This window comes from Thamnophis sirtalis, unplaced genomic scaffold, assembly GCF_051295495.1.
Source record: "Thamnophis sirtalis isolate CommonGarterSnake01/CBP01778 unplaced genomic scaffold, rThaSir2_p1.2 scaffold_3, whole genome shotgun sequence".
NCBI classification, from domain to species: domain Eukaryota; kingdom Metazoa; phylum Chordata; class Lepidosauria; order Squamata; family Natricidae; genus Thamnophis; species Thamnophis sirtalis.
The window spans coordinates 105,982,090-106,009,670 of NW_028261383.1; the positions used below are offsets into that span (position 1 = coordinate 105,982,090).

The 27,581-nt window shown below is 38.5% G+C and overlaps 1 protein-coding gene across 2 annotated transcripts in view; it reads left to right on the forward strand.

Annotated features, from left to right (window-relative positions):
- The first annotated feature begins 1,076 nt into the window (after nt 1-1,076).
- Nucleotides 1,077-27,581, forward strand: part of SLIT3 (slit guidance ligand 3) — a 501,863-nt gene continuing 475,358 nt past the window's right edge. For both annotated transcript variants that reach the window (XM_087709668.1, XM_087709669.1), the window contains exon 1: nt 1,077-1,694. In XM_087709668.1, coding sequence (XP_087565794.1) covers nt 1,507-1,694 — 188 coding nt within the window. In that variant the 5' untranslated portion in view covers nt 1,077-1,506. The remainder of the gene's footprint in view (nt 1,695-27,581) is intronic.

Sequence of the window (27,581 nt, forward strand, 5' to 3'; positions counted from 1 at the left end):
TGTACATCAGATTAGGGTTTGGTTGAATTTTGAACCAGGATCTTTGATGTAAACTGCTCAAATCCCTTTGAATGAGATTGCCAGAATGAATGAATGAATGAATGAATGAATGAATGAATGAATGAATGAATGAATGAATGAACTAATGAATGAATGACATTAATCCTGCAAATTAAAATGGATATTCATTGGCAAACGACTGTAATTTCTAACAGAACAAGCTTCAGTACTTCTGGTTATGGTAATGATCTTGAACGTGAATGGCAAGGTTTACTGGTAAAGATCCAGTAAATACTACCTATAGAAGACAAGGCTCGAGTCACAGTTTGGGAACTTGTTCTTTAGCCAAAAATACCTGGTGTCTGAATCCTGTTTCAATGTAAGCAATAATTATAGTAAGAACGCCTTACGAAGGAATTTTAGCCCTCATAGAAGAATAGGGCTACCAGACCTGCTTCACTAAAACCACAGCCAGTGACAGCCAAAGCTTCCTGTGTCTCCTTCCTGCTCACTTATTGTTTTGGCAGCCCAGATCTGGAACCGTCGTACCACCGATTATTTCTAAAAGGAGAAATCAAAGGACCCAAATCAGCTATCCAAAGCTATGTGAAGGATGAGCACAGTTACGTCTCGCAGCAGTAAGGGAAAGGTACTTTTGTGCACACTCGGCGCATTTTTTTTAACCGCTAGAGTTACGTTAGCACCCACTGGTTAGTTTTTCAGGTTCCACTAGCTTCTCTCGTTTTAAGCCCGATCAGGCAACCCTGCCAATGCCTCGGTGCAACCCAGCCACTTCGCGAAGAAGCCAGCCACCTCCGCTCCGCGCATCACCACTCCCCTCGGCAGCCGCCGCCGCTCTTCAAACTTTTGCCCTACCTACCCTGCCAAAGTTCCGAAGTTGCGTGACGTCAATAAGGGCGGCCGCCAATCCGCGGCGAGAGGTTATATTTTGGGGAGGGGAGGGGGCGGCTCCCGCGGCTCCTGGGTCCGCCTGTTTTGCCGTGCCCAGTCCATGGAGAGGCGGCCGGTTGCGAGCGCCCCCGGGTCTCCTCAAGCTCTGCAGGCTCTGTTCTTGGGATTTGGATCCTGCTGCGGCCGCCGTTGGTTTTCAAGGGGCCATGCTGGGCTGTGCGCGGCAGGCTTGGCCGGTCGAGTGAGGGTCTGGGGCCGCTGAACTCCCCCGCCTTTTCCCACCGGCCGATTACCTGGACTCGCAAAGGAAGACAAGAGCAGAGCTGAGTTGGGCAGGTTGTGCCTTCGGTTGCGAAGAGGGGGACCGGGACGTCCCTCGGAGCTTTCCCTGAGGGTGACTGCGCAAAGCGGAGACCCGTCCGGGAGTTTGAAAGGGATGTCTTCCGTAGCATCATCCCGTTTCCCCCGGCGGTGCTGAGCTTGCTTGTTGTGGCTCCCGCGCCGGTTTCGGGATCGGATTCAAGTTTTCCTTTCTTTTTCTTTTTCTTTTTTTGAATTCGCTTCTGCCCGTTTCTATCCGAAGAGGCGCCGATCATGCTGGGCGCAGGCCACGAGAGTTCGGGGCGCCTCTGTTTGTTTTGGGTTCTCTGGAGCGTGGCGCTTTGGCTGCCTGGCACGGAAGCGTGTCCCAGTAAATGTACCTGCTCGGGATCCGGCGTGGATTGTCACGGATTGGGACTTAAAACGGTGCCCCGAGGCATTCCCAGGAATGCGGAGAGAGTGTGAGTACCGGGAGGAGGTGGGATGGAGGAAGCGGCGGGTAAAATGCCGGCAGGTTGCCTGAAAGGACTTTCTTTTTCCCCTGTGGGGCATTTGACAACACCGCTGGTAGGAACTGAAGGAAACCCGAGATTGGGGGGGGGGGGGCGGTGATTCTACGTTTGATCCCGGCTTTGTCCGGCATAATGGCCCTGAAGTATATATCCTGGGATGGTGATCCATGGGGGCTGCTCATCAGCTTCCTGGCAAGGAAGAGAGTGCCCGATAAAGAGCCTTTGTTGTATTTATATCTGTGGGTTTGATGTTTAATCACGTAGCCGTCGTGGGTAAATGTTAAAGCAAAGAGTAGAGCCGGGGCAGTGGAGCACATGCAACAAGTATGCTTGGCATTTTCCCCACATGATGCTCCCTGGAATGTCTCGTTAGAATCCTGGAGCCAGTTTACGTGCATTTCCACCTCAACGCTCCACAACCTCTTAAGACACATCCAGGAAACTGCAGCTGGGAAGATAACCCATTCTCAGGGCCATTCTAGAGGAGTTTGCCACAGCAATTGCAAAGGATACATCAAAGCAAGGCTGCTTTCTGCTAGCTAGAATGATTAACAAGAACACTCTGGGACTCTCAGCCTTTCTAGTCTCCACAGGTGGCTTTTTTATGAGCTCCATATTGCTCTATATGTGTATAGGTTTATCCATGCATACCTACCTAACAATAAGTCCTATGGAGAGTTATTGCTAGTAGTTGATGGCTTGTGCTAAAAGTGTGCCCTTCAGCCTTCCTGTAGCTGTAATACTTCAGGAAGAAAAAAAAAAGTAAGGTATATCTAATTGGGAATCAGTTTTCCTTTAGGATTTAATGAGTTAATATCAGAAATCAGAACGACTGGTTTCATCTAGGAATGTACTGTATGTTATTGTCAACAGAAGAGAGGCTTGTCATATGCTTGTGGCATAGACTGTCAAAGGTGTTATCTGATCTTTGAAGTGTACATAACAATGTACATTTTTTTTAAAAAAAGTGCCAAAAGTTTTTTAAAAGAGGGAAATATATTTCTACTTATAAAAGGACTTATCCCATGAATAGTTCTTGCACTGTACAGTACTTACACTGTAAAGTATGACTCAGTTCTGTGATTTACTTATTGGTCAGCAGTTAGAATTTTGGCTATACACAATTTACAAAATATGTCTTCCTTTGTATTTATATATGTGTGATTATATATACTCTGCTGACTGAAAGTAAATCTTCATACTTCAGCCATACACTGAAGTAGGATATATTACGGCATGTAGTGAATGCCTTTGACGTCTTTAATACACTAACATGAAGTTTGTATATGTTGTACACATTGCTCTACTGTCTTGTGTTCCTACCTTAACTGCCAAGTTAATCAAGTATAACTAAATCTGTAGTGTCAGAAAAATACCCATCTGCCTTTATAAGATAAGCTCGAGGTCTTGTTTCCATGATGAATATTGGTTGATTTTAGAAAAGGTATTCTGTAACTTACTTGTCTAATCCATCTAAATAAGTTCCATTGGGAATTGCATGGATTTACTTCCAATACATGTCCTTATGACTTAGCTTTCAATTACCACAACAGGTATTATAGGTCATAATTACATGTTCCAATCGCATAATCTAAAATACTGAACTCAGTGCACATTTCAGCTAGAAATGTACTTGAAACCACTTTCCTAGAGTTTAACAGGGTCAGTTGCATCCAGAAGTATCAGTCAAATAAGTCTTATTTACATGGAATGGCAGAGATTTTAAAAAGTTATATTGAATGGCCAAGTATTGTCCAAAGAAAAGAAAGGCTAGTAGATAGTTTAATTTCATAATAATTGCACTGGGGCCCTTAATTCCCTTCCCTGCTTTCAAACAATTAAAATCCAAGTCAAAATATTTCTTCAGTTTGAGATATTTTTGGTGCACAATATTAAACTCCAGTTGAGGGCATCATTCTATAGATTCAAAATGCTGTTGAAAAGATGGCTAAAATAGAAAGTTATAGTTCCCTGTGGATTGTAAACTTATGAATGTCCACTCAGTACTCATACTCAAAAATCTGAATTAGATTATAAAATATTAGATTTTGCATATATGTTGCAAGGTTAAATAATAAAGGGAATGGGTGTGTTGATAGTTATCTGAACCATGCTTTGCTATGTTCACCCAAAAACACAGAGGCCACCAAGTAGCTGGACACACTTTAGCTTAGCACTCTGCCTCTATTAGTTCTCCTATTAGAACTTGGACTTTTGTTAATGCGGCTTTCATTAAGGTCAATAGTCTGAGATATGAAGGAAGAAACATCTTCAGAAAGCATTTTTTTAAGGCATGTTCCTTGCCTTATAGAAAGATCAATAAGAAATGTTCTGAATGCTTAGCATTTGAGCTTTAACTTTTAATTCCAAACTTCTATCCAAAGTTAAATAGAAAATAGGTAACTGGTCTTTCCTCCTCCTTCTCGTCGTCCTAGTCCTCGTCCTCGTCCTCCTCCTCTTCCTCCTCCTTTTTTCTTGTGAGGTTATGGAAATATTAGGGTTTTTTTTTTGCCTTTGTTGACTCCTAGCAACTGTCTTGAGTAGTCCCGGCTGTTTTCTTGGCAAAATTTCTGGAAGTGGTTTGCCATTGCATCCTTCCTATGGTTGAGAAAGAGTGACTGGTCCAAGGTCATCCAGCTGGCTTTGTGCATAAAGGAGGACTAGAACCCACAATGTTCCAGTTTCTAGCATGGTACTGTAGCCACTACATCAGACTGTATCTCATATGAGAAAACTACCAGTCCATTAATTACTTAGGGATTGAATAAAACTCAGTGGTATTGACAAGTCTTGTTTTCATACTCATGGCTTTGGATGATTACTTAAATGAAAGAATGCCCTTCTCAAATTATAGAGGCTAGAGAAAACTTAATGCCTTTATAGAGTAATAATTTATCGGAAATCATGGAACTACCATTAATATTTGTACCTTTCATACCTTATATGCTAAGCTGTCTATTGAGAGTGACTTTAGATGATCTAAGGAGACTTTAAAAAATAATGGAGTTGTCTAATGGCTTAATATACACTTTTATATACAAAAGTTGAAATACTAATTGAAATGAGAGTTTAATTGTTTTGTTGTAGTATTATACGTAACTCAGGAAATCTAACAAACTCATGTATGGAAGTAAATTCTGTTGTGCATTGCTTCTAAGTAAATGCATAGATTTGGATTGTAACTAGCTGAAAGTATTGCCAATGGAAAAATCATGTCCACAGATTTTCAGTCACCCGTGGGCTCCTTTGTGTACAATCACTTAAGAGCAATCAAGATTTTACCAGTCTCAGACATGTGAAAACAAATCCGATAATGTTTCGTGTCAGCACATCATGTGAAAAGTTTTACATGGCCCATAGCTTTCACTAACAAAATGGGAAGGATTTTTATTGGAAGAACTTAATATGAGCCAGGTTTTTACTGCTGTGTTAATGTATAGAAGTTTGTGTTTTGGAAATTGCATTTAAAACTCTTAAGTATCATTATGATTCTGCTTCTCCTTAACTGAAGCAAGAAATATAAATATATTTCAGATTTAGGCTTGTCTGAACTAAGTTAAGTGCTATGTATGATTGTGTGAGACCTACAATTTAGCATATTGCTTATGGTTGAAAAAATCCATTCTTGCTTAGAAACAAACTTATATTAGGCTACAATCTTTTTTTCAGGCTTACTTTTGAATCAGTTATACTAAACTGACTGGAACTTATCTTTGAAATAAATAGTGCAAAAGGCCAAGGTTTTTTTTATTGTATGTAGAGGTAGTCTTTGAGGTACAACAGGTCACTTAAAGAATATTCAGTTACAATAGACATCCCAAAATTACACAGGGCCTTGTTTCAAAGTTATGTTGGCTGCCGTGCCCCTATGGTCATTCACCCTTATGACCGACTACAGGGATGCTGCAGTACCTCACTGACTCTCTCCCATACCACCCTGCCAACACCCTGTAGCACTTGGGTCTGCTCCCCATACACCCATCAAATTACCACTTGAAGCTCTCTGGACCTCATGTTAGGGAAGGAGTTTAGTCCCTGGACTAACCCCTGGATTAACGTCTGCAGGGGTAACCTGAACATCTCTGTCCATTGTAGGGACAAAATGGTGGCCACCAGACAAACTGCTTCCCCTTGCTGCCTTAATGAGATCGGCATAGTGCTGCAGAAACATCTGAATATTGCAGAAAATGTTGTGCAGACTACATTAAGGCAGCAAAATGAACCAGTTTGTATCTGTCTATGCGGCAGCAACCCAAATACATGCCATTTTCTTCCACCCACCTGTGGACTGGGACAAAATGGCAGCCTCTAGACAAACTGTTTAATTTGCTGCCTTGACAAGGTCTACACAGCACTGCAGAAACTTCTGAATGTCCCAGAAAAACAAAGCAATTTGTCCCTGGTTGTGCGGTGGTGACGCAAATGTGGCTGTCATTTTGTGGGTAGGACAAAATGGTCATTGCTTTTGAAACCACGGCATATGGCTGCATAAAGAAGCAATCCATTCCAATGCTCTCGAAGGTGTCTGAACTGTTCAAAAGGTAAGTGAGAAGGACTGTGGGATGGAGTCATGCTATGGCATGGGAGGACCTGTGGGAAAAGGCCTGTGGGAATCCAAGGGTCGGGAAGCAGAGCACAGGGCATCTTAGGGGTGCCGGAGACCTTGGAAGTGCTAGGATAAGCAGACCTGGGTCAGTACTATGTCTCCAAAGGTCTCACCCACTTCTGAAGTGCCCCATAGTCCACTTAACAACATTCATTTAACGATTCATTGGAGAGAGCAGGAGTGGGTCATTAGATGTGACACTGATGCTCTTTGCCTAGGAATTTCAGCTCAAAAGGATTATGGAAATCATAACCATCAAAGTACTTAAATATGTTCTCAAATGCCATTTAGTAGTTAGACAAACTGTGTATCCATTCTAGCTGATCCTTTATTGTCATTTTTTTAATCTCTCCGAACAATGACTGTATTTGGGACATTTTAAACAGGCTACTTGCAAACTAGGAGATGCATTAGCTCTACTTGTTGAATTTGGTTAGTACAAATCTTACTTAGACTCCTATACAATTTTGTGTAATGCAAATATTTCACTTTTGGTTACTTTATCATTTTAAAAAATGAAACCAATATGGATAGTCCTTTACTTGTGACCAAATGTTTAACAATGGTTTGATATTACAACAGTGGTGAAGTTACCAAAGTGACTTACCACCCGTCCTTGAAGTGATGACTGTTGAACCACCCTTTTGGTCATGTGATCACGATTTGGGTGGTTGGCAACCAGTTCACATTATGATGATTGCAATGTCCTGCAGCCATGGGATCATAATTTGTGACAAGAGAATCTAGCTTTACTTAACAATTACATGATTCACTTAACTACTCCAGTAAAAATGGTCATGATGCTTTGCTTAACAATCACATTGTTTAATGACTGAAATCCACTCCCAATTAAGGCTGTATGACAAAGACTACCTGTACCTAAAGGTAAAGGTTTCCCTCACACATATGTGCTAGTCGTTCCCAACTCCAGGGACTCTGCTCATCTCAGTTACAAAGCCGAAGAGCCAGTGCTGCCTGAAGACGTCTCCGTGGTCATGTGGCCAGCATGACTAAATGCTGAAAGCACACGGACACTGTTACCTTCCCACCAAAGGTGGTTCCTATTTTTCTACTTGCACTTTTACGCGCTTTCAAACTGCTAGCTTGGCAGAAGCTGCAACAAGTAACGGGAGCTCACTCCATTAGTGCTAGGGCTTTGAACTGCTGAATTGCCGACCTTTCTGATCGACAAGCTCAGCGTCTTAGCCACTGAGCCACCGTGTACCTGTACCAATTTGTAGTCAAAAAGTTTTGTACAGGTACTCCTTGACTTATGACCACATTTGAGTCCAAAATTTCTGTTGTTAAGTGAGACACTTTTAATGTGAGTTTTGCCCCATTTTACCACCTTTCTTGCCACAACTTTTAAGTGAATCACAGGAGTTGTTAAGTTAGTAACCCAGATATGCAAAGGTCGCAAAAGGTGATCATATGACCCGAGACACTAAAACCACCATAAACATGAGCCAGTTGCCAAGTAACCAAATTTTGATCACATAAACACGGGGTTGCTGCAATGGTTATTTTGTCAGAAGTCACTTTTTTTCACTGCCATTGTACAGTAACTTTGAATAGTAACTAAACAAACTAAGTTGAGGACTACAAGTGCTGCAAATATGTAAGATTCGTCTTTCGGTTTTTTCTGCTTATGGAATATGTATTGTGGCAAAAATAGTGGCATCTACAAATTCTTGTGGGTTTTTTCAGAATGATGAAAGCAGTATCATTCCACAAGCTCTGCCCATTTACATATGGATATAGTCTTGTGGACCCCTATAGGAAAGGAATGGGCTTCATCCCAACACTGTTTTTGTCACTTGGATCCTCCTTGACATTTTCCCAGGACAGAAACAGATGCTAGGAGACCTGGAAAGCTTCTGTCAGAGGTGAGACTTGAAATCTGAATCCCAAAGTTTCTCTTTTGAAATGCAGTTATTGATTGCCAATGCTTGCTGGGTAAATTTGGACTGGACACAAGATTCATTCCTAATTAGCCCTCATAGTGATTTGTTGCAAATTGGCTATTTCTGATTCGTGTTGAAAATTTATTTATTTATTTATAAAATTTATAGGCTGCCCATGTAACCTCAAGGTAACTCTGTGTGACTTACAATCATGAAAGATAAAAACTGCGTTCAGTAATACGTATTATGCCTACCGGGTTTAGTGAAATTTGATTCTCAATAAATAAGCTTGGGACCGTTGTGGAAAACAGTATAGGAGAAAAATACTCGGTCAGCTTCCTACTTTACCTTATATAGCATGAAATGTTTTTGGACTGACATAGCTGCATATTGAAAAAAAAACAATACTTGGACTAAAAGGAATTAAATATTCAAGAAATCAAACAAAGAATTTTTCTTTGATTAGATAGTGCTAACTGAAATTCTGTAACATGATAACTACAAGTTCACACCTTATTTTTGAGTGACATTTCTCTCTCTCTCTCTCTCTCTCTCTCTCTCTCTCTCTCTTTCTCTCTCTCTCTCTCTCTCTCTCTCTTGTGTATGCCTTGTTATTTTACTATCTAACTTCTATTGAAAATATCTACAAATTCCAAAAGGTTTTTTTTAGAAAGCTGCAGACCATTCTGTGGTTACAAATGACTACCTCTGTTTTCCAAGATGCAAAATGGGAATACAAATGAATGCATACATTACAGTGTATCTAAAGATGCAAAGCAGTATTCTGCTTAACTGCCTCAAAGAAATTATGTGCAAAATAAAAAATGAAATCTGTATAAATTGTGGGTAGGTTACTACCTTGCAATCTGGACACCAGATGCTTACCCTTAAATAACTCAGTGGTGAGTGAAAAGAAGCTGTTGGAGTTTTCGCTTATTTATTGCCTCCTTACTCTTGTTCTTTGTGGTCCATTCACCTGCTTTCTGGCTTGTTTGGAATATACAGTGGGTATAGCAGGCATGGATAGAGGAGTGGAGGAAGGGAAAAACAAGGATAGGTATTAGGTATGGTGATAATTCCCACAACAATGGAGTTTCACATCTCCGGCTCTAAATTGAAGTGTTGGCCTAAGAAATTTTGTGGCTTGAAATTCAGTCTAATTCTCCTCCACCTTTAAAGCCAACTCTTCTGCATCATTTAGACATTCTCATTATCTGCAGTAGTTTGCTTATGTGAGCAAAGCTGGTCCTGGCAAGTTGAACATGGCACACCTACTGAGTAGCAAAGATTTTAGTCTGGCAGGTCGAACTTCTACTCATTGTTCAGTACAAACAAGACCGAAGAAGAAACATAGAACATTTATCATGTTTCTTTACTCATTTAGTTATACCCTTCATATTCTACCCTAAATGTAGGACAATCAACTCCACTGTAATCTGCTGATGTAAAATGCTTGCCATGCATGTAGTAAGTAGTGTGGGTTCCCCAGGAATGAAATCTGCTAGTAATTATTATAAAACAAAATCACTGGCAGAAATAAAAGAGTTCAGCCCCCTAACATTACATGGCCTACTTTAAGCTTGCCATTAAATGTCGGCCATAATTTGTCCAGAAGGATGGGGATAGTTGCAATGTCACACGTAAGCCTAAATAAACAATGCAGAAATTCCTCAATGATACATCTCTCTAGCATTAGGGGAGACTAAATACAGAGGGCATAAATGATGTTTAAAACAACAAGAAAGAAAGAAAAAACCCTTATGATGATTCATATTGTGAACACACAGGGAGAATCTATTCTTTGCATTTCACAAACCCACAAAAAATATTTTCTTTCTCAGCCCTAAAAAAGAAAAACAGTCAGAAGGAATATCTTCAATGGATAAAGAATTCAGCTTCCTGGCCTTTCTGTACTCCCACCCCCTAGGATGTTCACAAATATCTTGCACATGACCAGGTTCTGCTACTGCCTACTGCTGCATATATGGCACTTATTTCCTTAGTTGGATTAAGATGTGCTGCTAAAAAGCTTTAGATACTTCTGCGCACAGAGTGTGGCAACTTTCAAAGCATCTGTAATAATGGGGAACTGCTTGCTACTACAGCCTATTAAAATAAATTTAAATAGGTAGTGCTGTTAATAAAAAAGAAAATAGAAGAATAAAGAAGTATAGAAAACAATCTTTCCTTTTATTTGATCTCAAATTTTGGTGAATTTAGGGAAGTGCCTTCTCAATGTCTTCTTCAAGAATGTGTTTCAACTTCTTAGTGTAGTATACAGACCTTCCTGGCCTTCCATGATAGTCTTCCATCAAAGTATTAACCAGTCCCAAGTTTAGTTTCCAAATCCAAACAATGTTAGCCAGGAGCTGCTGAAGTTTCTTGAAGTCAGAGGACTCATTTACTCTGATATTATAACTTCATCTATAATAATATATACATTATTATATGCAGTTTTCATGGCAATATTTTTCATAAGCAACTCACTTAACAACTATGACAAGAAAGGTCATAAAATGGGGCAAACTTCACTTAACAAGTGTCTCACTTAGCAACTTATATTTTGGGACCAGTTGTGGTTGTAAGTTGAGGATTATCTGTAAACTTGACTTTTGCTTCTCTCATAAAATTGTAGATAGACTAATGCAAGTTAGGTGAGGTACTGGTAAAACTGAAACAGCCAATCGCCATAAAACAATGTTTACTTTCTATTCTTTTTTTCTCAATACTGTAATCCTGAAATAGAAAGGGCCAAGGTCTGTTCTTTGAACACTAATTTCAATTAGAACAGAGAGAAAACACCAGCATTACATCTGACTTTGTTACACACTTTGATAGAAAAATCGGACTGATATTTTTTTTATCACTAACATATTTTCGGCACTGGAAGAATAATTCTTCCTAGAACTGCACACTGCTACAATTTTGGGAGTTTCTCATAAAGCCAAAGCCTCAGTGACAGCAGAATGGCAAGTCAAAAATGCCATTATGTGTTGCTTTTGTTCATCCTTATTTTGGGTTGCCACCTTTTCTTCTCTTAAACCCAAAAAGAAAAAAATAATCCATGCCAGCTCCTGCTGACATAGATTAAAGGAGAATTTCTGGACATGCCAGAAGCATCCAAAAGATTAACATCCTTTTGATCAAGCACTAACTCTGCAAACCAAAGCATTGCCCATCAGTTCATTGCTTTTCTTTCATTCCAGGGCTGTGGAAGTTTCTAAAAGTCTTGGGAAAACAGTCACACTGCTTCCTTTTAAGGAAAGGCTTATTTTCTGTCCTCAGACATGAAGTATTATCTGCTGCACACATGCAGTACTTAGGGTCAGAACTGTAGCTATAGGATAACTGTGAAATGAGCTCATTTAGAGTTTCTACACATGCAAATTAAGCTGTTAGGAATATATGGGAATAAAATTGCCTCTTTCTTTTTGACTGTGAATCATAACTGTTGCTCATCCGGGATTTGTTGGTTCATTCTCCCTCCATTTCCCCAAGGAAACAGGCTGTGCTGTTAAAGCGTGGAAGAATTCATATTTAACATCAGTTTTAAGTAGTTTTCCCCTGCTATTTCTGCCACTTCAGCATGCAGTACTATTGCTGTTGCTTTTTGTGATCTTATTTCTCACATTCTTCCAGAAAAGAAAAGATGACAGTAGGAGCCTAATGTGTTTGTTCTTGATTCTAAATAAAGACAAACCTGAATAAAAAATAAGTTAGGTTGGTACAGACTCTAATGATTCTTGGGCCTGTGATTATGCTTTTGACTTATGAAGAATAGAATAGAATAACAGAGGTGGAAGGGACCTTGGAGGTCTTCTAGTCTAACCCCCTGCTTAGGCAGGAAACCCTACACCACTTCAGACAAATGGTTATCCAACATCTTCTTAAAAACTGCTGGTGTTGGAGTATTCACAACTTATGGAAGCAAGTTGTTCCACTGTTTAATTGTTCTGTCAGGAAATTTCTCCTTAGTTCTAAATTGCTTGATAAAGAGATTGATATATTGTGACTCTTTGGATGACTTACTAAACAAAACTTTCCCAATTTGTTTGAAGAATGAAGTAAAATCAAAGAGACTTTGTGAACCAGCATGGAGCTTTTTCACAACCAGCCAGAATTCTGGACATTTATGATTGAATGTGAACAATGTTTGTTTCCCCAAGCAAGCAGATGTACTGAACTATATATGGCTGTTTTGATACGGACTCTTCAAGAAAGAGTTTTTACAGAATTTCCATTATGTGTTTTTCTATGTTATTAAATAGATTCTTGTTAACATGCCTTTTGGTGCACTATGAATCTGTAGTCTCGGCTTGTTAAACATTGATCTGTAGTGATTTTAGGTCTTCAAATGGAATTGTAGTGCAGCCTGTCTGGTGCAGTCTTTGAAGTTGTGGTGGATACAGGAGAATACTCTGGATTTCTCAGAGAAATGTATTGGCAGCAGCAGTGTTCCTTTCCAGCATGGGAAAATGGGTTCCACACCATGTCATTAAGGAAGATGCCATTCCTCCCAAATAAAAATAGCTGTCTGCAATCCTTGACGTTTAACCAGGCTTACCTGAAGTGGTGATGGTCTGTTACTGTACTAAAAGATGACCTAAAAGGAATCAGAAGACAGACATTAAAAATACTATTCCATTTTGCATACTCCTATTGACCAATAAATAAAGGCATCATTTTGCCAATTTTCAGAACTGTTGGTGATCTCAGACTGCATTATGATTTGATTACAGTCAAGAGTGGAATGCATAAGTTTAGTGAATATTGCAAAATGCTAAAGTGTTCTTTATAATTCTATAAAGATACATTTCTGTCTGAAATTTCTAGATTTTAAAGCTATTTAGGTTTCATTAGCTTTTTTGTATGAATTCTCTAATGTCAATAATATATGCATACCAGAGGTGGTATTTAGCTGGTTCTCCGAGGTGAGCCGAGGTGGTGCAGTGGTTAGGGTGCAGTACTGCAGGCCACTTCAGCTGACTGTTATCTGCAGTTCAGTGGTTCTAATCTCACCGGCTCAAGGTTGACTCAGCCTTCCATCCTTCCGAGGTGGGTGAAATGAGGACCCAGACTGTGGGGGCAATATGCTGACTCTGTAAACCGCTTAGAGAGGGCTGAAAGCCCTATGAAGAGATATATAAGTCTAACTACTATTGCTATTGCTCTACAGTTTGGGTGAACTGGTAGCAGTGGCTGTGGGATGCTTCACCCACTTACTGACACAATGCACGAGCACTGTGCATGTGCAGAAGGTGATACACATGCACAGACACAGAGTGTGCGCTCACATTTGAGAAACAGTAGGGAAGGTAAGTGAATCTCACCGCTGATGCATATGTGACATTTCTTTTAAAATGGTGTGGGCTTGAGAATGGAAATAAATAATGACTTTTCAACTGATTATTCCATGTGCCGCATTTTTACAGAACCTCTCTTTCAACTTAGATTCTGAGCTTGTTAAGTTTTGAACAGTTGGATTTAGGCATGCTGACTATAAAGTTTTTATGTGGTTTGGAGTGTGAGGTTACATAAATACTGAAATGCATTCTTGGATCGACTGAATGAAGTTCTTTTGACTCTGGGAAAATGTCATGTTTTAGACCAATTTCTTTCATTTCATTACAATGCTGGGCTAGAAGCTTGATAGTGAGCTGAATGTGTATTTGCCGAGAAGTGTTAGCTGATGCATGAAGTTACACATACGTTTATTTATACACCCTTTAAAGGAGTATTGGGAAAGAAGAAGATGAGAATTTATTTAATCAATTGTATAGAACAAACAAATCATGTGCTGTAAGATCTGGGGCTAAGTGCAGAAGAAAAAAAATACCCAGAGGGCTAAATCACTAATATATGCCACTGACACCTGTATGCAGCCTCTGTGGATGGTTCCTGTGAAGAGAACTTTCCTGCTATGATATAGTTCTGCCAGACACAGAAGAGTACTTTAGTCAAAAATAAAATAGCTCTTTGTACCAGCATCATTATATTCAGGTAATTGGATATTTCCAGTTTCTTGAAAGTTTTCTTTGCCTGTGACAGAGGCTCCTTTTTATCCCCTACCCCATTCCTGGAGTGCTTTTTAAATTTATTTTGAATTTCTCCAGGTGAAATTTAGAGCTTGTCTTACTGTTGTGACTTGGAAGTGTTTGTTGATAATGTGTGTGTGTGCGTGCACATACACATACCCTACATTAAGCGTCTTTTTAAAAATCACTGTGAAGCCTGCTTGGCTGCCTTTGCTGCTAGACTGAAGAAATCACATGGAAAGAGTTTTCTCATGAATGAATGAATGACTGAAGTCGTAATGTCTCTCCTTGGGATTTCAATGAAGTGCGGAAAGCCAAGAAGTCTGGAGATTGCTGGAGAAAGGATTGAGAAGTGAAAGATGGGACATTGTCCACTCTTCCTTGCTCATCTTGCATTTATCTTAAAGGTACCAATTCTACATCCAAACTATGAGAATTTCACAAGAAATATCTTCTCCTTTAAAAATAAATAAATGAATTACATAACAAATTCTTTTACATTAAATTCAAGAAGAATGAATGAATGAATGATGCAAGATAAATATTTGGCATAACTGTGTATATATAGGCATAGCCCTGGTGTTGCAGTGGTTAGAATGCAGTATTGTAGGCAAACTTTGCCTACAGCCTGATGTTCAATCCTGATGGAGCTCAGGATTGATTAAAACTTCCATCCTTCCAAGTTTGGTAAATGAGAACCCAGATTGTTGGGGGTAATATGCTGACATTGTAAACCTCCCAGAGAGTGCTGCAAAGCACTATGGGACAGTATATAAGTCTAATTACTATTGCTATATATAGCTTTCTGGGTCAGTTGGCCCATATGCATAGCTTGTATAGGTAGTACTCGAATTACAACCACAATTGAGCCAAACTTTATGTTGCTAAGTGGAACATTTGTTAAGTGAGGTTTGCCCCATTTTATTACTTTTCTTGACACAATTGTTAAGTGAATCATTGCATTTGTTAAGTTAGTAACACAGCTGTTAATGAATCTGACTTCCCCATTGACTTTGCTTCTTAGAAGGTCACAAAAGGTGATCACATGATCCGAGGATGCTGTAACTGTTATAAATTGCTAAGCATCTGAATTTTGATCATGTGACCATGGGGATGATTCAATAGCCATACGTGAGAAAAATGATCAGAAGTCATTTTTTTCAGTGCTGTTGTATCTTTTAAATGGTCACTAAATGAACTGTTGTAAGTTGAGGACTACATGGACTATTTATGAGAAAGAGCCCTGAATAGACATGGCAGGAGAATTTGTTATCAATTTGCTTGTGCTGCAAGTCTTCTCTGAGGTTTTGAAAATGATGGTGCGGGAACTTGTGGGAATTACTGTAGTAGGGAGATGCTTTCTAAGTCAAAAGAAGCTTCTGGGGGATCCTTAGCAGAGGTGGTATTCAGCAGGTTCTGACCAGTTCTGGAGAACCAGTAGCAGAAATTTTGAGTAGTTCAGAGAATCAGTAAATACCACTTCTCACTGCCCCTGCCCCCATCTAGTCTCTGCCTCCCAAGTCCCAGCTGATGGGGAAGAAATTTGGATTTTGCGGTAACCTTTTGCGGTAACCTTACCCTGGAGTGGGGAAGGAATGGAGATTTTACAGTATCCTTACCCTGCTACGGCCACCAAGACATGCCACACCCATCAAGTCACGCTAACAGAACAGATAGTAAAATTTTTTGAATCTCACTACTGATCCTTAGAAATCCATGGTGGCACAGTGGTTAGAGTGAAGCACTGAAGGTTACTTCTGTTGACTGCCAGCTACCAGCAGTTTGGCAGTTCGAATCTCACTGCTCAAAGTTGACTTAGCCTTCCATCGTTCCGAAGTGGGAAAATGATGATCCAGATTGTTGGGGAAAATATGCTGATTCTGTAAACCGCTTAGAGAGGGCTGTAAAGCACTGTGAAGTGATGTATAAGTGCTACTGCTACTGCTATATACAGATAATAGTGAATGGAACCAGACATACTGTAGTTGTAAAACAGCTGTGTATCACTTTTTTTTCTCCATTTTATTGGCTATTCCTAGCATTGTCAGCTAAAATAAGCTGAAGGTGGACAATTTTTTGCATGATACTTTAAAAAGCAGGTCATCACAATTGATAAAAAAAACGATGTGCTTGAACAATCAGTGGTTTTCCTTTATGTCCTGTTTAAACTGCTTGATTGCTGAAATCCATTAGTCTCCTTATGGTAAATTAGTAATTGAACTGTTTCTGCTGTGGTAAATTGGCAGGATTTTTTTAATTTGCTTATTTAAAAGTGTTGCAGTATCATGTTTTATTATTAGGCAAATTAAAAATTAAGTGTTGCTACAGATGAAGGTGGATGTTAATCATTTGTGGCTCATTTCTGACTGTAGTTGACACTCTTGTTTCCTAACAGCTTTTTAGTTGAGATTCGATAATGTTTTGGTTTTTTAATTTGCATAAATTGTTATCCTTCTCTAAATGCTTAGTGCTGTTATTTAAAAATGTAAGGAAACTCCTGGTTTTCATTTTGACAGTTAGGCAAGAATATAGTCATCTTTGGCTTGGTAACAATTTTAAAACATAGGAAATGCATATGGATATAATCAGTACTATAGATATGGCATTCTAATATACTTAAGAGTGTTTTCTGCAGTAGTGGAACAGATCTGCAGATGCTTAAGGGTTCATATGGGCTTTTATTGTTCTCCATCATTAAAATTCAATGAATTCAACAGGCTGTACATGGTACATTTGTGATTATTATTTACCATTATAACCCACCATTCTTTAAGGAGCTGAAGGCAGCACACATGGTTCTCAACCTCCCTCAGTGTTATTTACCAACCATTGTGTAAGTTAATATGCAAGACAGATTCACTTCAGATGTATCTACATTTTATTAAACCAAGATACAATAAAGCCTTGTTCCAATGTGGCCATTCTTCTGTTGTCCTTCCTTCTTGCAATCTTGTACCACAAATGAAGGGTTAATTAATTAAATTGTCCTTTTGCATTCAAACTGGGAAAAATGCTATCATATTGGAACTCTGACACATAGAATTCCACAGGCAACAAAGGTTTTCCCATTTTTCAATAAGAAACCCTTTGACTAGGTCAGTTGATAACAAGAATTCCTTAATTAATAATTTCCTTTTAAAAAAGGCAATGAGAAATTTTACCAATCCTACTTATTAGGCCCCAGAAGATACCAGATCAATATACTGATTTTGGTAAATTGGGATCTTAAACACAATGCAGTGGGCAGTCCCAAGATTCAAGCATATCTTAGCTGAATAAGTTGGGATGCATATGTCCAGACTTGGTTTGGGACACAAATAATCTCCATGACTGAAGTCCTTCTTAAACATTATGAAGTGTAAAGAAATGGACATGCTTTTCTATGACCATTATACAGACATGATTGGAATACTGTATGGGATATGTATCCTGACTTTACGTCCTCTTATCTCCCCAGAATTGATGAAACAAGAATGAAGAGAGATTGTTCATTTGATTCATTTGATTGTTCAATCAGTGAATTGCAATCTTCTATACAATGAGAAATCTTGCACAGGCATTTGTTAATAGTATAGAACAGAGGTGTCAAACTGGTGGTCTACAGGCCGGATGTGTCATGGGCAGGTCTCATCCACTCCAGCTTCGTGAATGGGGAAAACATCACACAACAGCAACATGATGTGGCAAGTGTCAGACAGTGTCGGCTAGCGACCCCCAGGGGGAGAGCCTTCTCTGTGGGAGCGCCTTCCCTCTGGAATGAGCTGCCCCCGGAGCTTCGTATAATCCCCGACCTCCGGTCCTTCCTACGTGCCCTAAAAAGTTGGCTTTTCCAGCAAGCCAACCTGGCCTGAACAAAACAAAATAAATTATTGATTATTGTTAATTTTAATTGAATTTAAAATGTTATTGTTAATTTTAATTGGGTTTGTTTTTTTGGATATTCTATCTAATTTTTTTAACTTTTGTAATATGTGTTTTTTAAATGTTGTATGCTGCCCTGAGTCCTTGGGAGAAGGGCAGCATATAAATCCAATAAACCAAACCAAACCAAACCAAACCAAACCAAACCAAACCAAACCAAACCAAACCAAACCAAACCAAACCAACTTTGACACCTGTGGTATAGAGAGTTATGTTTGTCATTCCTTTCCTGCAAGCAAAAGGTGGAAAGAGACACTAAGTTTAAACTCAAATACATACATCATGGATGTCAAACTCGTTCACATCATGTGATGTATCGTTACATTTTTTTTGCCTTTGCGGAGCTGGGGTGGGCGTGGCCTGCACGTGATGCATCTGGTCTGCGGGCCACCAGTTTGACAGCCCTGACATATATGATGTAGGCAACATGCTAACAGGGCTTCCATCCCACTGAACAATATGGATTCCTTACTAGCTGTGCCATTTCAAGGATTTGGTATTTTAAGGCAGGTTACTTTTAACAGTCCTATTCCAACCATCCTACCAAGGCCCAATCCAACATTATCAAGCCACTTGAAATTAGAAAAGCAGTGATCAGTGACTGTTTTCCAGAGGTTACTCCTGTCAGGAATCTCAGTCCATTTTTCTTGTGCTCTTAAAAGAGATGAAATTGATACTTAAATGTCCATTCCAGTTGTTTCATTCCTACTACCTAATATTACAATCTGGTATCTTCCTGTGAAGCTGATTATTGGAAGGGGCATAGTAAAAAAAAAGGGGGGAGGGGCTACTGCAGAATACAGTGTAAGATAAGTTGCTGAAAATCAAAAGACAGGGAGAGAATTGCAAGTGGCTCCGATTCTATTAATGCCCAGTATTGCAGGAAGTAAACTCCTGACTCTCAAATGTTCCTAAATATGAGAGTGCTTTGGAACTCATTTATTTTTAAATCTAATGAAGTTTTGTTTCATTAGATTTGGTTGGTTGGACAGTTTGGGATGTCAATTTCTTGCCTGTAGCAGAAACAGACTATTGAATCAGTAAGTTTTGATGCTGCCTATTTCCTCTTAAATTGTTATGAAGGAAGTTATGATTCTATATCCTTGGGAGCAAAACAAAGTGTGTCAACTGGTTTATTTAAATGCATAACCCTTCACAAAAAAGGACAACTTGACACTTTATTATTATTATGGTTGGTTGCACAGTCAGCCAAATCTTTAGACTGACTATATTAACTTCAGTATTTGGCATCTTTACCCACCTATTGAGTCCTTTTCCAGGATTAGCAATAGGCAGATGATGTTTGAAAGGTATTGTTGCAGAGCATAAAAGCTGTTCCAAGTAAAACTGTTTTTGCAATTGACTGATGGTGATTTTTCAGTCAGAAATTGTTATATATCTTTCTAAACATTGCCTAAAAGTTTCAACTGACCAAGGTCATAATAGATGGCAGAACTCTATTATTTTGTTTTTATCTTATTATTGTTCATTGCCCAGAGTTTCCTTCTGTTATATAAATTAGATTAATAAATAAATAAACAACTTTATCTTATAATTAAGATATAATTTATAGTATTACCTTATGTCTTAATATATTATCATCCATAAGTTTTGTTCTCTCTCTGTTTTTCAATGGTTTCAGTTGTGTTAAATACCTTTAAAGTTTACAGGACATGTTTTATTTAGAAAATGGATATGAAATGGTTCATTATAAGCTTTTAATTATATATTGTTATATATTAGTCATATTTTGTATTTTCTGGCCATCTGCCTGTATTTTACTCAGTGTGGATGTCCATCCATCCATCCATCCATTTTATATTTCTTTAAACTTGCATTTGTACTTTAGTATCATTCCTTTATTTTTTTTTGAAATGGATGACAATGATGATAATAGTGGTAATGAAGAATAGTTAGTTTTTAAAAGTTTTTTAAATTTATTTTCCATTTTAAAAAAATATAAACATTTCATCTCTCTGTAAGCAGTGTGTCATCTGGACACAAATATTTCTGTGGAACATCCTTCTACAAATTATATACATCGAACAATTATACCTTGTGTATCTCTTCATTTCCTTCATAACATGTCTTCTAATAAAATACAATAATAATATTAAACAAGAATATTCTTCTTGATACCATAAGATAGAGATAAGAGTAAAATGGCAACTGATCAGTTGCCATTTTACTCTTATCTCTATCTTAATTTAGTACTGGGGTAAGCCATAATTAACAGACCATAATAAAACAGGTTGGACTACTTTTTGTTATTTTAAGTCTAATTTTACCTGCAGCTCTGCAGAACATATATTTGTTACGTGTTACATCAGAGCTAGTATCACATTAGAAAGTGAGGCGGTTTGGGCTTCTCTTCCATAATTTTGTTTTGTTTCCTCAATCGGCATACTTTTTTCTAATGAGATGTTTGGAGAGTTTTCGTCTTTATATTTTCCTTCCAGAATCTATTTTGTACCTCTCCAAATCTGAAGTTGCTGAAATGTCCTTCTTATGTATAAATCCTATCCTTTTCCCTACCATTGGACCTAAACATAACTTATTGAGGCTATTTTGAAAATATATGATAACAGCATTCAAACTTGCTGAAGATAAATTACTGCAAAAACACAACTCAAGCTAAACATGGATAACCTCAACCAGTATGCTATTAAGTCTTTACAGAGAATGGTATCAATTATCTGGCTGTTGCTTAACTTAGAGGATAAATAATTGGTTTAGAGGAAAATCTGGTCAGAGCTAGAAATATTGACACAATGGATGCCAAGGGTTACTTCCTCTGTGGGCATGAGATGCTTCCAAGTAGGAAGAAACCAGAAGGATGGGCAGATAATTGTGGGTTTTCTTTTTCATTTTAGCAACTAAAACTTTGAAAAACCCTTCTTCTGCCTGTAATGATCCACCACAGCAGTATCTAGCATTTTCACTTCTGCTACTTCAATAGCCAAGCTGGCAGACAGGTTCAGTGAAGAGATTTTTGGATTACATTTCTCTTCTTTCTGTGGACTTTGGCTAATGCAAAATAAAATATTATGCAATTTTTTTTCCATAGTAACTTCTGCTGGAATTACACCAGTCTTCAATATGCTTCTGTTGTCTTGGGGAATGCTTCAACCTGCTTTTACTAGCCATTAGGGATTCTTCACAGGATTTCATAGAACACGGGAATAAAATGAAGTGATTTTATTTTGGTCGCTTAGTAGTTTAAAATAACACGGAAATAAACTAGAAATAAAATTAGATAAAATAAATATGTCTGGCATAGGAATCGTCATCATCATCATGATCAATTGACATTAATGGATGGACAGATACACAAATTGAATAAATAAAATAAAATAAACAAATGAACAACAATGACTTTGAGCAAACTTAATTGAATCATACCATTCCTCCTGTGGTCCTGCTTAATCTTGTGATCAAACCACTATTAAAGTATCCTGGCCAAAACAAGAGAGTAATGCTACTTTTGTTGTTGTTAGTTGTGAAGTCATGTCCAATCCATCACGACCCCATGGACAACATTCCTCCAGGCTTTCCTGACCTCTACCATCCCCTGGAGTCCATTTAAGCTCACACCTATTGCTTCGGTGACTCCATCCAGCCACCTCATTCTTTGTGTACTCTTCTTCTTTTGCTCTCATTCTTTCTCAGCATTAGGCTCTTCTCCAGTGAGTCCTTCCTTCCTTCATTAGGTGGCCAAAATATTTAAATTTCATTTTCAGGATCTGGGCTTCTAAAGAGCAATCAGTGTTGATCTCCTTTAGGACTGAGTGGTTTGATTGTCTTGCAATCCAAGGGACTCGCAGGAGTCTTCTTCAGCACCATAGTTCAAACGCCTCAATACTTTGGCGCTCAGCCTTTCTTATGTTCCAACTTTCACAGCCATACATTGCAACTGGGAAAACCATACCCTTGACTATATGCACTTTTGTTGGCAGGGTGATGTTTCTGCTTTTTAGTGTGCTGTCTAGATTTGCCATAGCTTTCCTCCCCTGGAGCAAGCTACTAAATGTTATTTGCCATGCCAGACTATTGTTAAATTGCAAATAACAGTATAGGAAAATAGGATAAATGAAATTTGAACATTTACTACTATAAATGTTAGCTCTAGGACTACTTTGGCACTTGTTGATCAGAGTAAAACCTAAACAGATATAATAGCCATAATCATAAAACACAGATTCTTCTTGATATGACTTCATCTTCTGGGATAAGTGGAAAGGAAACATAACAGCACTGTTATATCTAAAGTCCCCTCTATTAACCACTGCCATATAATTGACCCAAGCAGAGTTTCTTCATTATTGCAGCACATCTGAATCAGCATTCCTAATTGGCAGTGGCCCTATTCTTCAATAGCCTTGAAATCTTGGACTTCCTGGGGGCGTGGCCTGTTGCCGAGGAGGGCTCAACCGAGCTCCTCTCAGGGATCTGGTCTGTATATCTAAATAAGATCATAGATATCACCCCTTTTTGGCTAAGGAAGGGGCAGGGAGTAGCTCTGTATGCTAGGGTCTATTCGTAATCCACAGCCCTTTCTTTTTTTTTGGCTGTGGACAGAGATTAGATCCAGCGGGAGCGGAGCTTTTATCTCCAGCCAGTTCTTCTCAGCTGCCTTTTTTGGCAGCCCCAGACAGGCTAGCCCCCCCCCAGGACAAAGCAAAGTTTTTTTCAAGCTAGGTTAATACGGGCGGGTCCCACTCCTGTGAGATTTATGCTTTTATTACTATCTTAAATACCAGCACCATTCGTCTTAGAGACTTCTTTGTCTAAATGGACTTCAAAATGGCGATTTCCCCCCCGTTGGTGATTGATAGTAGATGTACTTAGCCGGTTTACCTTCCTGCAGACCGCTCCTTAACAAAATAAACTCTTTTTCTTTGGAAACAGAGGGGAGCAAAAGCGCTGCTTATCTGTTTATTTATTATGGCACCCAGATCAAAGAAGCGTCTTGCTACAAATGTGCCTAAAGAATCTAAAGAATTTATATTGGAACCACAGCCTTTGTCTCCTATGCCCTCTACTGGAGAATTTTTAACACAGGAATATTTCTTTAAAATGTTTAATGATTTTAAAAAAGAAATTAAGGAATTTGTATTGGAACTATATGATGATTTAAAGTCTAAAATTAACCAAATGAAGGCGAATACGTTCGCAGCCGTGTCTGCCCTGTCAGATTATTCTGCTGAAATAGAGAATAAATTGGAAAGCTTGGAGAAGGCTAATTTTAATTTGACTACTAATATTCAAATATTACAACAAAAAATTAGAGACACTGAAGAACAGCTCATGATGATAAATTTTAATAGGAAGGCATTTGCAATAAGAGTTAGAGGATTCCGTGAAAAGGAGCAAGAGAATCTGAAACAGACCTTTGCTGAAGCCTTCAGCCATGCGGTGGGAAGCCCGGGACTTAACTTTGATTGGCAGATTCGGAAAATCTATCGCCAGAACTCATTGGTAGCGGAACAGCGACAGCTCCCGAGGGACATAATTATATATTTCTCCACAAAAGAATCCAGAAATGCGATTGTGCAAAAGTTTCATAATAACAGTCTCCGAGTTGACGACCAGGACCTGATTGTCTTCAAAGATATTCCTTTCCAGATGTTGAGAGCAAGAAGGGACTACGCCTTTTTAACTAAAGAGCTTAGGAGTCAACAGATTCGATACAGATGGGAGGCCCCTGCCGGCATTACGGTCACATTTGAGAATCAAAGATTTCGTCTTAACTCTGTTTCGGAGGCCCGAGATTTTTATCGTAGGACTTTGAAGGCGGGACTTCCTGACTCACTTGGAAGAGAGGAGAGACAAGCGGAAGGAGAAGGCAAACGGCAGGCCGCGTCGCTGCAAGATGGAGGGGGTAGCCTTTCCTCCCTCGGAGAAGCAGAAAAACGGAGATCGAGAATTTAGACATTTTAAAATATTTGCCAAAGTTGTGGACCGAATGGGGGTTTGCGACCTCTCTCCGGTAGAAAAAGCGGATTAATTCTTATTAGAAGGGAAAGTTGGGTGAAATTACTTTGAGCTAGATTTTAAACTAATGTCAGCATAAATTTGATAGTGGTAAACATCAGACAAGCAAGGGATGAGGGTAAAATATATGCGGAATGATTTACGTTGTTTAAAGCTTATTAGAAGAGGAAAGCTGGTTGGGATTATCTTAAGATAGATGTAAAATGAATGCGGAATGAATTATGTTGTTTAAATTTTGTTAGAAGGGACTACTTTAAAACAGAAGGTTAACTGACTTTTGTTGAAAGTATTATTTGAATATGTGGAATGATCCATGCTCTTTAATTCTTATTAGAAGGGAAAGTTGGTTGAAATTACTTTGAGCTAGATCTTAAACAAATGTCTGCATAAATTTGATAGTGGTAAATACCAGACAAGCAAGGGATGAGGGTAAAATGCATGTGGAATGATTTACGTTATTTAAATCCTATTAGAAGAGAAAGTCGGTTGGGATTATCTTAAGATAGAAACTGATTTTTGTGTAAAGTAATACTTGATCTACGCTGCTTAAACTTTACTAAGAAGGGGAAGCTTGGTTAGATTATTTTGAATTATTGTTTGAAAAGGAGGTTAAGAAAGATTATTTACGCTGTTTAAATTTTATTAGAAGGGAAAGTTTGGTTATTCTTCTGTAAAGTAATATTTGAATATGTGGCATGAACCACGTTGCTTAAGTTTTATCGGAAGGGATCAATTTTGGTTAGACTGTATATTGATGCCTACACAAATTTGTATAAATGTTTACCTGAATATAAGGTTTAGGAAGAGGAACGGGAGAGTCTACAGAAGGTTGGGGTAAATAACAAAGAAGTAAGAACGAGAATAAAATATAGATAGAATGACTTATACTATTTAAGCATAGATAAAGATGGGTGGCTGAGATCAACACAAAGAGTGGTTTCTTTTTTCTTTTCTTTTCTCTTTTCTTTTCTTTTTTTGTTTTCTTGTTTTTCTTTCTTTTGACATATTACTTTTATTTTTAATCCATATGTATACAAGATATTTTAGACAGAAGGTAGTGCCAGGTGTGGGCCCTGGGAAGTCGGGAGGATTAGGGATGGGGATTTGTGGGGGGTGGGGTGGGGGGGTGTTAAAATAGTTTCAATAAGAACAAGAATGTATTTATATACAGTGGTTTTTTTTCTCTCTTTTTTCTTTTCTCTCTTTTTTCTATATATATATATATATATATATATATATATATATATATATATATATATATATATATATATATATATATATATATATATATATATATATATATATATATATATATATATATATATATATATATATATATATATATATATATATATATATATATATATATATTTTCCCCTTGGTTTATTTTACTTTTATCAGATTAAACAACACTCGAATAAAGGCATACACCAAGGAGGGAGATAGAGGGAAAGAAGAGGGAGGAGTAAGGAAGGAGTAAGGGGAATGTAAGGAGGGCGTGTGGGGAGTAAGGGGAGAAGGAAGGTTTGAGGGGAAAGGGAAGTAGGAGGGGAGTGTTAGAGGGAGAAAGGAAAGTTGGAGGAGGTAGATGGGGTGTATGGAGGATGGAAGTGTTAGGTGGGGTTGTGAATGATGAGTTGTGTTCCTTTTTATTTTGTTTGTTTTATTTCTTTTTTTTTTCATAGTAAATACCCTGTATATAAGTGATTGCAAATGGAATGTGAAAATGAATAAAATATATTTTAAAAATAGCCTTGAAATCTTGGCTTTCCCCCATGCCCTAGGTTAGGACAGATATACATCTCTGTCAAAGGTACTTTTTGTATTTACATTTCAGACTGTCTCTTCCCTGAACATGACAGTTTTTACTAGAGATGTTAAAGCATGATTTTTTTAAAAATTGTTATGGAACAGTTGGTAGTGGCCAGTCCCAATGGGAGTGGATGGCATACAAATTTTATTAAATTCCAAAATTCCAAATTCCTAAAAATGTAAATAATACATATAAATAAATGTCGGCACTGACAAACACCATCAGTCAATTGCAAAAGGCATACTTTACCTGGAACAGGTGCGACAATTCTTCTAAAACCTCAATATCTGCTTATCCCAGGTCCTTGGGAAGGACTCAAGAGATAGATAAAAATGTCAAGTGCATTCTGAACATCTGGCTGACTGTGCTATGAATCACCAATTGATATTATATATAAGCAATTTACCATAAGGATTAGTACATTGGATTGGAGTCTAAGTTACACTTATGCACTGTTTGGATATCTTAGGCAGAACTGCTCTGAACTCCAAAACAAAAGGTTGTTTTGGGGCTTGTTCTTACAACCACTGTATGGGGTGTTGAGGTGGACAGCCCAGAGACTACCTTTGGAGTTTCAATTTGTTATAGAGTTGTGAAATGAGGCAATTTATGCTTTTGCTGCTTGCTATCTGATGAGATTCCATCAAGGCAGTGGGAAACGTAAAAAAACAAACAAACCCAGCTAAACTATTATCAGTCAGTGGTTAAAATCATGATTCTTTTCTAATTTATTTGGTTGGCTAATCATGTTGATACTAATGTCTCGAGTGGGTTTATCTAGCACAGGGGTGGGTTCTGGCAGTCACTACAGTGCAATAAAAATTGTTCTGTGCATGTGCAGAAGCAAAAAACAAGATGGCGCTGCCTATGGCGCTGCCCGGACAACCGGTTTGGGGTGTGTGGCAGGCCTGGGTTGCTGCCAGTTCCAGCGACCCAGGCCGCCAAACCACTACTGGTTTGGTTGAACTGGGCCGAACCAGTAGAAACCCACTACTGATTTAGCATAACCTTCTTATAAGGGCCTTTCATTTGAGATAATCAAAGCACTTTTTTTTTTAGCTCAGGGTCCTCACTAGCCAAAGCTCCATCAACATCCTAGAAAATCTGAAATGCAGAAAACCTGCATCTAACCTTGATAAATTATTTTTATCAAGCTGTTTACTGGAGTTTAATGCAGATGTGGTGATTCACATTTAAACCTTTGTTTTCTAACCTATTCTGAAAGAAGTCTAAATATGCTTGAAGAATATTTTAATGCTGACTGAAGCTTGCATAGGCCCACCATGCAAGTTTCAGGAAATAGCTATTATATGAAACAAAAGATGCAGTGTAACCCGGTGCCAAGCCCTCAAGAAGAATGGTTGAGAGCAGTACGCTTAATATTGCTTAATGGCACAAATATGTTGAAACAGCAATATAATAAAAACAGTGCAAGTGGGATTTTGAAAAGCTAATGGGAAAATATTAACATGAGAATGCATCTGGATGGATGGGTGGGAATTTAAGTGTCCTCATATTCTCCTGGCATCCACAATGGTAGTTCTGGTTCTTATTAGAGCAATT